Source organism: Geosmithia morbida, assembly GCF_012550715.1.
Source record: "Geosmithia morbida isolate 1262 chromosome Unknown scaffold_14, whole genome shotgun sequence".
Taxonomy (NCBI): Eukaryota; Fungi; Ascomycota; class Sordariomycetes; order Hypocreales; family Bionectriaceae; genus Geosmithia; species Geosmithia morbida.
In genome coordinates, this window is record NW_023336201.1 from 239,967 (window position 1) to 251,939 (window position 11,973).

At 58.0% G+C, this 11,973-nt stretch overlaps 3 protein-coding genes across 3 annotated transcripts; 2 read left to right on the plus strand and 1 right to left on the minus strand.

The window, feature by feature from the left end:
• Positions 1-466: 466 nt before the first annotated feature.
• GMORB2_2676 (cullin-associated NEDD8-dissociated protein 1) lies at positions 467-4,848 on the minus strand (the record flags this gene model as incomplete). The annotated part of the gene is made up of 4 exons (XM_035464655.1): positions 467-931; positions 1,052-1,390; positions 1,498-4,528; positions 4,616-4,848. 4 exons carry the CDS (start codon positions 4,846-4,848, stop codon positions 467-469), a joined length of 4,068 nt encoding a protein of 1,355 aa, XP_035319325.1.
• A 2,672-nt stretch (positions 4,849-7,520) lies between these two features.
• On the plus strand, positions 7,521-8,597 carry GMORB2_2677 (Sterol desaturase/sphingolipid hydroxylase, fatty acid hydroxylase superfamily; the record flags this gene model as incomplete). The annotated part of the gene is made up of 1 exon (XM_035464656.1): positions 7,521-8,597. The coding sequence occupies one exon, from the start codon at positions 7,521-7,523 to the stop codon at positions 8,595-8,597; it is 1,077 nt and encodes a 358-aa protein (XP_035319326.1).
• Positions 8,598-9,426: 829 nt separating this feature from the next.
• On the plus strand, positions 9,427-11,836 carry GMORB2_2678 (Fungal trans; the record flags this gene model as incomplete). Its single annotated transcript, XM_035464657.1, has 3 exons — positions 9,427-9,503; positions 9,721-11,083; positions 11,372-11,836. 3 exons carry the CDS (start codon positions 9,427-9,429, stop codon positions 11,834-11,836), a joined length of 1,905 nt encoding a protein of 634 aa, XP_035319327.1.
• Positions 11,837-11,973: the final 137 nt, after the last annotated feature.

Here is an 11,973-nt window from a genome sequence, read left to right on the forward strand (position 1 = left end):
TCAGTGCGGATAAATCTTCAGAAGAGGGTCCTCTCTTGCATCAGAGATAATTCAAGCCATCACTCACCACTTTGCTTCTCCTTCAGATAAATATAACTACTCCGTACATCACTCATCTTGATCACCAGCACACGAAACAACATGTCCGGATTTCTCTGCTCTCCGACCAAATGGCTGAGCCGTTCCCCCCCCCCCCCCCCCCCCCCCCCCCCCCCCCCCCCCCCCCCCCCCCCCCCCCCCCCCCCCCCCCCCCCCCCCCCCCCCCCCCTTCTCTCTCTCTCTAAAAAAAAAGGCATCTTTCTTTTGAAGAGAGCTACTACCTACGTCGTCGTATTAGCAGATACTGTCCATCCACACACCCTCTATTCTCTCCCCCCTCCTTAAGCGGTGAGGGATGAGGGATGAGGCAGCTTCAATCTCAACTGCGAGGTCTCTCCCTGGTCACGCCGTGCTCATCGTCGGCCCCCTAGACCATCTTTGTCTGAAGCCTCTGCTTCTCCTCGCGGAGACCCCGAAGCTGCCCTTCAAAGTCCTTGTTCACCCATTCCCAGTATGACGTCCACGTCCCCGCCGCCCCCGCGTTGCTCGTCGCCGCACCGGCGTTGCCCGTCAGCGCCTTCATCCGGTCCCCGAGGAGGAGCGTCACCCGCAGCACGCTCTTGTTGGCTTCTTCCTGCTTCTCAATCTCCTGCTTGACCGCGTTCTCCTTGAGCTTCACCGACAGGACGGACCGGTACGCCTCGGCAATAGAGTCTAGACGACGCGCCGTCTCGTCGGGGTCGATCACCATCAGCTTTGTGATCATCAGGTTGCACAGCTGCCTGATGTCGTTGTCATCCCTGAGGCCCGCCACGATCCGGTCGTAGAAGTCGATATTGCTGATCCGGCTGAATGCCGTCTCCATGAGAGCGTAGAGGGTCTCGTACGCGCTCTATGTGATTTGAATCCCATCGTTAGCTCTCGTCTACCCACCATCTCCACACATGCTATACCGTACACACACACACACACACACAACCGCTCCTGAAGGAGAGCCACGTCCCGGACGTACCTTGCGAACTTCGAGCCCGTCATCCACAGTGTGCGTGAACGGACCCAGCTTGACCTCGCGCACGAGCTCAGGCTTGACCACCGACTCGGTCAGGACAAACGGAACCAGCTGGCCCAGCTGAGGCAGGATGAGGTCTGGCTTGTTGTGCGCTGCCGAGTTCAGCGTCGTCATGGCCAGTCGGCGGATCTCCATGTCCTGATCCTGGAGCATCACCAGGAGCATCTCCACCAGCACGTTGCGTAGCATGGCGTCAAACGTCTCATCGCTCTCCGGCAGCGAGTACCTGATGGCCTGCACCGCCATGCCTCGGACACCTTGCGACTTGACCGACAGAAGTTTCTGGGCACGCGGAGTCCAATATCAGCATCTCGATTCCATAGTAAGCAGTTGGGGGGGGGGGGGGGGGATGTAGTGTGACTCTCCTTTCGCTCCCCGACCTCACTCACCTGTAGCTGTGGCATAAATTCTGTAGGGCTGAGGATGACCAGCCGTCCTGCGCACTCGGCACAGCCCACCTTGTTGTCGGCATTCTCCGACGCCTCCATCAGCTTGGCCCAGATCTTGGGAGCGTAGCCCTCGAGCTCGGTGGTCATGGCCGATATGGACTGCAGGACCTCCTTCAACGACTGCACCAGCAGGTACTGCGTGTGACCCCCCTTGCTCATCCTCTCCAGTATCACCGGGAGGTACCTTGCAACGTTCCCGGAACCCGCCCTGCCGAGGGCCACCGCCGCCGAGAGGGAAACCTTGTCCGGCTCTTGGCGGAACTGGCCGAGGAAGGTGTCGGGGCTGAGCGGCGACGCGGTGCCCAGCCCCTTGCCGGCCTCTCCGAGAACAGCCAGGGCCAGGCTCGTGCGCGCCTCGTCTCCCGACTTGGCGCTCTTCTCGAGCTCGGTGACGAAGCTGTCAATCGTCACGCCCACCGAATCTCCGCTGCTGACCAGCAGGGTTCCGATGATCTTGCCCACGACAACCGGATCACCGTCGACGCTGACGTCACTGAGCAGGCCCTTCATGAGCTTGCCGCCTGCCGACGTCTTTCCAGCGCTGGTAACCAGGTTGATCATGGGGTCCAGCACGAGACTGGCGAAGTGAGTCTTGAGGAGAGCACAGACGGCACCGATCATCTCCTGGGACATGACCAGCTCGGGATGGCTTGGAAGAAGGCTGGCGAGGATGGCGAGAGACGGCCCGAGGAGGTGCGTGTCGTTGTTCGTTATGGCCGGCATCAGCGCCGAGACGACCCCTTCGATAGTGGCCGGCTCCAGCTTGTCCTTGGAAGCGGGGGAGAGCGCGAGGTGTTTCAGAGCCATGATGCTGGACCCGCGAAGGGACCTGTTAGCCTTCCGCAGCTGCGCCGCCAGCTCCGTGGCCACGTCCTGGACCCAGTCCTTGTCCAGCTGCTCGGGGGAGTGGGCCGACGCGGCCACGGCGTCAACGGCCCGTACCGCTGCCAGGCGCGTCGTCTCGTTCTTGAGTCTGTCGCGGAGGAGGTTGAGGGCCGCCTCGCGCTTATCCGAGGGTAGAAGCTCAGAGGCATCGGCCGACAGCGTCCGCGAGATGACTACGCCGAGAGCGTGGATTGCGCGCTGGCGGACCTCGGCATCCGTGTCGTTGGCCTTTGCACGGTCCACCACCACGTCGTACAGCTTGTTGAACTCGGCCTGTTGGCTCGATCCCGTGTTCTTTGCCCGCGGAGGGGTCATGGTCTTGACCAGCTCCTCCGCCGTGCGCACCGCCTCGCTGGAGATCTTGTAGAAACGATCATAGACGGCCGCCGTCACTCCCGCCACCATCCTTGCCACGTACGGCTGCAGAAACGCCGACGGGTGCGTCTTGGCCACATCGCTAATCAGCTGGAGGGCGGCAACCTTGAGGGTGGCCGGCGTGGCCGAGGCCGAGCCGCCGGATATACCCAGCGAGCTCACAGTCCCCGAGGCCGTTGACTTTACCGCGTCGATGACCGGGTCGATGATGTCTCCCAGATGGTCCGCCAGGCCGCCCCGCTGCACAGAGACCATGTCGTCCAACAGACCGATGACAGCCTGCTTCGTCGGGACGGACTTACCTTTGAGGTGCCTAGCGGCGACCTTGACGATAGAGGGCGTCAGCCGGGCCAGGTCAGCCTGAGGGCCCGTCTGGGGGATCTTGTCCATCTTGGGCGATAAGCCACCGACGGGCTCAGAGACGGTTCCGGCCGCGCTGCTCTGCCGGCGCCTCTTGCGGCTATTCGGAGCCTGGCTGACAGAGTCTGGCTCTATGCCATCCGGCGACAGCTCATGAGCGTGGATACCTTCCCCGGTCTTCCGTACGAGGAGGGCCAGGGCCGAGATGACTTCGAGGCGCACATTCTCCTCCCGCTCATCAATCCTCTTGATCAGATGCGGTGCGGCCCGGTTGTAGAGCACTCCGTTCTCAAGCAGGTCGCCGCTTCCGCGGGTGGCAACCAAGGTGTAGAGAGTCTTGGCGGCACATCTCCGAACCTTCCAGCTGGCATCGTCATCGTCGTCTTCAAAGCCGTCATCTTGGTCGAATTCGTCGTCCTCTTCCTGGTCGTCGCCGCCGCCGCCGTCGTCGTCGTCGTCCATGCCCACATCGTCGTCATCGTCGACAGCGTAGTTGGGGTCGTACCTGAGGTAACGAAGGCAGGAGGCGATCATCTCGTCTGTAAACTGCTTCGTGTCTTGTGGGCAGGAAGCCAAGAAGGCCTCGAGGGCAACCAGGGCCGCCTCTCGGACTTCGTTGAACTCTTGGCCCAGGTCGTCTCCGTCGCTGACCTTCTCCAGATGTGCCTGCAGCTCTGCGTCGGACAAGGCGTTCAAGACCACCGGGGTGGCCGTAGAGATGTGCGGAGCGAAGCGTGTGGGGATAGAGCGGGCCATGCTCCCCAGGATGGAGATGTAAAGCCTGCGGGTGACGGGGTTTAGGCTGCCGCTCGAGAGGCTGGCAGTGATCCGCTGAACGACACCGTGCAAGTGCTCCTCGGAAAGATAGACGGCCAGCATGGCAATAGCCACGACGGCACGCTTCTTGACCACCGATGACCCCTTCTTGCTCTCGAGCATCTGGATGACGATCTCCTGCATGGCCTCGACCTCGACCTGGTCAAGCAGAGGTCCGAAGCAGCGAACAACCTCGATCATGACATCAACCGACTCGGAATTCAGGTCGCCCTCGTTCTGCAGCATCCCCTCGGGCACCGGTGGCAGCTCAATGCTTGTCGTCTTGGGGACCTTGGTCTTGGGACCGGGTCCAATCAGGCGGGGTATGAGGACACGGCTGACGGCACTGTAGGCATCCTGGACGTTTTGCGTCGTGGCAACTCCCGGCACCGGACGTGGCAGGGCAATTATGACAGTTCGCAGGGCCAGGGAAGGGATGGCGTTGTCGACCGAGTTCTTGAGCTTAAGCATCGACAGTTTCTCGATCATGGGGGCGATGATGGCAGACGGGATCCTCCCGACAAGAGGGGACAGGCTATCGGACACACAGGCTGTTCAGTATCTATCCGTACCCCTACGGATTCGAGGGATATCCGGCGGGGGAGGGCAGGAATCTGCTCACCACTTGACGGCCAGGTTCTGGACCTCTCCATTCTGGTCATCTAGGGCCTTGATGATGTTATCGACAGTGCGGGCAGCGACGTTGTAATCATGATGCAGGAAGTCGGGCTTAGAATTGTTCAGCAGCTGGACGAGGTCGTTGAGCGACATGAATCGAAAATCCGGATCGGCATCGTTCAGTCTGCTGACCAAGCTCATAACCGCCTGGGGCGTGACGGGTTGAGCTGATGCCATGACCAGCAACGGTCTCCAGGTAACGGCTAAGGCGGGGTTATTATCGTATGGACGGGATTATGCAGTACCATCAAGGTCAGAAGGGAGGTGTGAGGCGTGTGAAGATGAATAATCACAGACCTCCCGATTATCGATTCCTAGCAACTAAGAACAGAGCGATGATGGCTAGTATGAGGGCCAAAGGACGAGGACAAGAAAGATGACGGATCTTGGCTCATGATGGTGGGGGTTCGGTCGATACTGCTGGGTTAGCTGCGCGCCTATTGGCGGCTGAGAGAGCTGCCAGAGCTGTTGCCAAAGCGCCCAAGAAAGGGTCACTATGAGTAGTTGCCCCGCTATGGAAGGAGGTTCTCGGGGGTCCAGTTTATCCGGTCCGGTCACATCCTGAGTCTAGGGTAAATTTTTGTTTTTTGTTTCGAGTATATCTGTTGCACGCTCTCACTTCACCTCCTCCCATTCCTTCTCCTCCAAGGACGCATCGTCGTCACATGCATTAGGAGTCAACGAACCAAATAGCTGTGGGAGGCAATGTCCTCAAATGTATGTGTATGCGAGACCTTATCCCTGTGGGACCAGAGTAAACGCAGAGGATGCAATTCCCCAGTCTACTCCTCATGACTCTAAACTCAGCCAACTAGTGGATCACGATTTGCTTCACTCGCAAGATAACATCAAGAGGTGGGCCACTAGGCACATATTCATATGCCGAGGCAGGAGGATAATCTGATGGAAAGCTACCTACGACTCACATTGATCTAGAACGCACACCTCGCAAGCCTTCGCTGTTCATCTCTTTCCAAATCCCCATCCCCCCCCCTTGCCCTTCCGGGTCCCCACTGACGTCCCCAGTCGGCCCACCTCTGCCATTGTTATTGTTGGGGCAAGGCTGTCGGCTTGACATGTGTCTAGTCTTGAGCTCTTCTTCGAATTGAGACAGGCTGTTTTTGTCCCTTCGCGCAACTTCCTATATTATCCTGGCAGTCTTGAGATATGTTTCATCATAGATCAGATCAGCCCGAAGCCCGGGGAGACCCGGTGCGGTGAAAGACATTGAGTGCTCGCAGCCGAATGTACGCGCACGTACCTATCATCTATGACAGCACACAACAGCGACGCCACCCAATTACGGACTTGACGTACAGTGTTGCAGAACGGGGAAGCCACTACTCTCTAAGCAGAAGCTCAACGGCTGGTCTGCAAACGTCTACTGTATGGTGTTGGCATTGCGGGTTGGGTAGCAAGAGTTGCTGTGCGGTCAACCTGTATGATCCCTTGGCATTGTCGTCATCGGGCCGTGGAGCGGTTGACATTCAACTTGCACATCTCTCGCCCTTCGAGCATGAAGCCTTCTAGTTCCCCATCTTTTAGATGTTCCATCCGTACTACATGTCACAATGCCTCAGCCCTAGTGCGTCTTGCATTTCAAGACGAGCGGGATCAGCGAGTGACTTTGATGAAGCTTAAAGACACAAACACCGTGTCAGGGGAGATGATACCGAGGATAATAACGTGTAATATGTACAAAGTAGTGCGTGGATCGAGGAGACATCGCAAAGTAACACCCAAAAAGGCAGTGGGAAATACAAGTACCCCGCAGACCGGGACGACCAGCATCGACTCGTTACGGAACTTGGAGCTAGTCTCGAGACCTTGGAACCAAAGACTCCACATGGTTGCGAGGCTTTACTACATTTGTTTCTCTGGCCCCCCCCCCCCCTCGCCCTATGAGTATTATTAGCAGGTTTATATTGCTTTCCTGCTCTCTCTCTCTCTGCTCTCCCTCTCTCTCTTGCTCATTTGGTTGAGAATGCAGGGGCATGAAGACATGGAATAATGACGGCCCCCAACAGTTAATGACCGCGTCGACCCAAGTTGCGTGGCGAATAGGAGGACCGTCTCTCGTTGTGGAGCCGATGTTAATCGTAGACTTGAACTTGGGACGAGACAGAAACCGAACAGGACATTGAACATGGGAACCTCGGAAGACAACCAAGGGCAATGCCGAGACATGCAACCACGGGTCTGCGTGTCTCATCAGTATGCGAGCACGACGTACCCGATGTACGGATGATGATTGTAGTCAGACCGTGGAATAATTATGGCTCAAGTGTACCGAGTATAGCTAATAATGACCGTGATCAAGTGCCCAGAACTAATCCGTACATATAGGGCAACGTCGTCAACGCAGGGGTAAGAAGGACCGAAGTGGATCTGTTGCCTGATGCTATGAAGAGGATCTCCCCCCCCCTCCCCCCCCCGGCAGACGTCAATGGCCATCGAAGAGATGAAGAAGAAGATCGGGGCCTATCTGATATCATTATCGCTCCTTCTCTTCGCATGCCGAACGATCATATGTACATGTCGATCCTTAGGGTATATAAAGATACAAACCCTCGCCACCCCTTGCTAATTCGTCCTGAGCCTGTCTAATATATAATCATCTCTGTTTTCTTTGTTTCCTTTTTATTACTGAGGTGTGGCTACACCGACATACAGACAACGACAACGACAGCCTGCACCGAATATATATATATATATATATATATACATGTATACAACCCACCAAAGAAAAGAGGAATCTTGATATCAACTCGGACGAGTACACCGACTACACCCACCCACCCACACACACACACACACACACGCAAGTCGAGACGATTCCTTCCTCGAAAATGGCGACGACGGCCAAGATGAGGAATCCCAAGGACTCCATGAAGTCAGACTGGTACACAGCACTGCCCCGGGATCAGTGGACGTGGCACCACTGGTTCTACCACTATACGGGCGTGTACAAGGAGGGGGTGGAGACGCCGGTGCCGATATACCAGAAGACGGAGAGGGTCCCGTACGTGTCGGACTGGACGACGCACGGGTGGATCACCGCACACATTGCGACGACGATATTCCTGAACCACCTGTACGTGGTGTACACGGGACACAACCTGAGCGCGGTGGCTGCCTTCTTCTTCTACTCGCTGGCCTTCAAGATCACCGCCATCCACGAGATGCGTGCCCTCCGCTATGTCGGCCACATGACGGGGTACCTCGACGGGGACGCGCACGCGCGCGACGGCGTGCCCAACGTCGGCGTGGAGAAGGTGGTGTGGTCGCTGCTGTCGACGTCGACCTTCCGCCCCATCTTCACGCTCTTCCTGAGCTGGCGGACGGCACAGGCGCCCGCCGACGCCAACTGGCTGCTGGTACCGCTGGAGACGGGCTTGTACATTGTCACCCTCGACTTCTGGTTCTACTGGTACCACCGCCTGATGCACGAGGTCGACTGGCTGTGGAGGTTCCACCGCACCCACCACCTCACCAAGCATCCCAACCCGCTGCTCACCCTGTACGCCGACACCGTCCAGGAACTATTTGACGTCGCCGGGATCCCTCTCATGTCCTACTTCTCCCTCAAGGCCGTGGGCCTCCCCATGGGCTTTTACGAGTGGTGGTTCGCCCACCAGTTCGTCATGTTCACCGAGCTCGTCGGCCACAGCGGCCTCCGCATAGTCCTCTGGCCGCCAAACCCTCTCAACCCGCTCATCCGCCTCTTCGGCCTCGAGCTCATCATCGAGGACCACGATATCCACCACCGCAAAGGGTGGAAGAGGAGCGGGAACTACGGCAAGCAGACTCGCATCTGGGACTCGCTCTTTGGGACAAACCTCGGTCGCATCGAGTGCCAGGACAGCAACATCGACTGGAAGGGAGAGCCTGTCAGTATCCCTATGTTTTTCCGATCATTCACTTGATATCACATGTGCTCTTGTCTTGACAAGGGGAACGAAAAGCGGGACTCCTGGGTTTGGGGTATCATGGGCATGCCAAGAATTTGATGCTTTACGATTGCCAACGAAACTGTCTTGGTCTTTTACTTTTTATCATATCTCTCGTCTTCAAATAGTATGGATACCAACATGAGAACTATCATTCCTCCTCTATACCAGGCCACCCGAACTCATTGAATGCTAGTAAACGAACACAGTCATGCCGGAAGACATTGATATAGGGCAGGCATCACTATGCGCCTATACATCAGCCTGTAGAACTCGTACTCTATGTCATATAATATATGCCTACAGCTTCAACCTGATAGATCATATACACGTACTCGTAATATTACGTGTACTATTATTATAATACGATTGGCACGTATCTAAAGGTGCATATAAATATAAATATATATATATATATATACGTGCGTCATGTACAGGTACTCTATCGTGTAGAGTATACGGATAACAGATACAGGTACTCCTTAAGCGTATATACTCGATTGACTTTCAAAATGGAAGGGTTGTTCGTTCGACTCGGATGGCCTCTGAAACGCACAAAAGATATCATGACGTATCATAGACATTGGACCTGTCCGTCATCGATGCCAAAGTCGTGATCCGCCGACGCCGCGGCCGTCAATGCCGGTACCCCGCAATCTCCACAGATTGAACCCTGGCCAGCCGGCAAAATGTCCATCATGAATCAGTGCCGCGCGTGCATCATCCCGCCTCTTTCATCCTCACAAATCGCGATCCAATACGTATCACGCACAGGTGGGAAGATCTGGCATGACGGTCCATCCCCATGCCGCCGAATTCAATATCGAACCGGCCTAGTCCATCGGGAGTCCGCAAGCGCAGTACATACACGTCTGTGGCCTGGTTCGTCTCCTCCATCGCCCCTCCCATCTCAATCCGGGGGCTCGCCCGTGACGCGCGCGCCGAAGCAGTCGAAGTCTTCTCAATGGATCGGATCCAAGCAGTACTGATGAGAGAGGGAAACGCGCAGTGAGAAATGCCAGAAGCGAAAGATCAAATGCAGCGGGGAGCATCCCTGTTCACGATGCCGCGACAGCGACCTTGCATGCTCGTACCCTAGGACGACGCGATTTCGAAACACCACCCGACAAGAAGCGTGGCCTCGAACCTTGGCCTCGGCCTCGGTCTCGGCCGGGGCCGGGGCCGCACCGACGTCAAACGTGCTGGCCAGCGGCGCGGCAGAAGATGCGACATCGGCAGCGGCCGCATCAGCAGCGGCGTTCCCGTTGCGGAATAACGGCAGCGTACATAGGGGCTCGCGCCTCCTGGGGTGGTCCAACCCAGGCAGCTTCGACTACCTCATACGACTAGCCGAGAGCCGGCTGGCGGCCGAGAGTCCCGAGCAGAGCGCCCGACCGCGGCCGAACACCCGTCAGACGGTCCCGATATGGCCGGAGCAGCTGCGCGAGCTGGCCTCCCGTCGACGGTCGGGCGGCAGCGTGCTCGACGTGCTGGACATGAAGACGTGGACGGGCATACTGGAGACGTACCACGACGAGCTGGGGATGCAGTACCCGTTCCTCGACACTGAGGAGCTGGTGGGGAAGATCCAGGCCATGAGGGCGGGCAGGACGCAGGGCGCGGTCGACTACAGCCGCGCGGCCGACGTGGCCTGCGTGGTCGTGGGGCTCGTGTCGTGCATGGTGTCTGCCGGGTCGGCCGACGCCGCCAACCCGCTCGTGCACGACGTCTTCGGCGCCGCCATGGTGCGCGTGCACACCGAGCATGTTCACACCGACGACCTGGCCATGCTCATCCTCACGAGCCTCTTCTTCTTCCTCAGCGACCGCGAGGTCGAGGCCTGGCGCTGCATCGGCACCGTCATGCGCCTCGTCCACGAGCTGTGCCAGTACGGCTCCGACGACCAGCGCGTGTCCGACGCCCTGTACTGGTCCGTCTACACGCTCGAGAGGCGGTGGAGCTTCGGCACCGGCCTGCCGTTTGCCGTGCCCGACGCTGACGTCGAAACCGTGCGCCAGCTCTCGCCGCAGGACGACGCGTCGGACCTCGTGTCTGGCTACCTCAGGCAGATGGTCACATACTGCGCCATCTCGTCCGAGGTGCGCCGCAAATTCCTCGACCTGCCCTCTGCACCGGCACCGACATCGGCGTCGGCCTCCCACCCACCAAACAACAACCACGACTCGGTGCGCGACTGGTGCCATTTTCGCATCGTCCAGTGGCAGAACAACCTGCCCCGGCACCTGCGCTTCCGCGGCCCCGACGAGGACAAGTACGACAGCACCCTTGAGGGCCGAGGCGAGTACAAGCTCCGCCTGATGCTGTACCTCCGCGCCAACCAGATGCGCACGATAATTCTGCGAAAGTCGGCCATCATGTCCGCCGCCCCGCCCATCGTCGTAGACGAGGGTTCCACAACACACACCATGCTCGAGGCAGCGCGGGACTCGATCCGCCTGCTCGTATATCTGGGAAAGGAGACGGATATCTACGACGCCCAGCACCGCACCTTCAACACCTTCCTCGAGACGGCCCTGTCGTCTCTGCTGCTGGGGATCTGCTGCACCGGTCCTCGCAGCAGCAGAAACAACAGCAGAAACATAAGCAGCAGCAGCAGAAGAAGAAGAAGAAGAGGCAGCAGCAGCAGCAGCAGCAGCAGCAGCAGCAGCAGCAGCAGTCGCAGCAGCCCTCCCGTCTACCTGGACGCCGTGGTGGCGGCCATGGATCTGATCCGTCACCTGTCGCACAAGTCGCACATCACCAAGAAGCTACACGACAAGCTCAAGGTTATCCAGAAGTTCGTCGACAGCCTCAAGCCGTCGCAGCAGCAGCAGCAGCAATCCGCAGAGGAGATGCTGCCTCCAGCACCGTTGCCACAGACGCCAACCGACGGCATCAGCAATGCCCCCGCCCTGCAGAATCTGCTGTGCCCTGGGCCGGAACCGCCGAACAATAATGTCGACCCCGACAGTCGCGAGCAGCAGGCTGGTCCTGCCCTGGCCCCGGGACCGCTGTATGCGGGGCTCGAACCGCCCGCCGGTGCACAGACGGCCAACATGTCGTCCTTTTGGGTGCCACACGGTACCCCTGATGACTTTCGATTCATGGACGACGGGGGAGTGGCTACTGAGCTGCATATGCTGTCGGACCTGGACGAGTCGCGATTGCGAGAGCTCAATGATATCCTCATGGATTATGAAAACTTTAAATTCTAGGGGTTCGTTCTGATATGCATCGTTTTCCACGAAATCAATGATGAAGACGATTGGAGAGTCACATAAACAAGATGTCCCTAAAGGGTGCTGGCCGGCGCAAGCGTGCCATGCTGACCCAGGATGGCTGGCCCGTACGG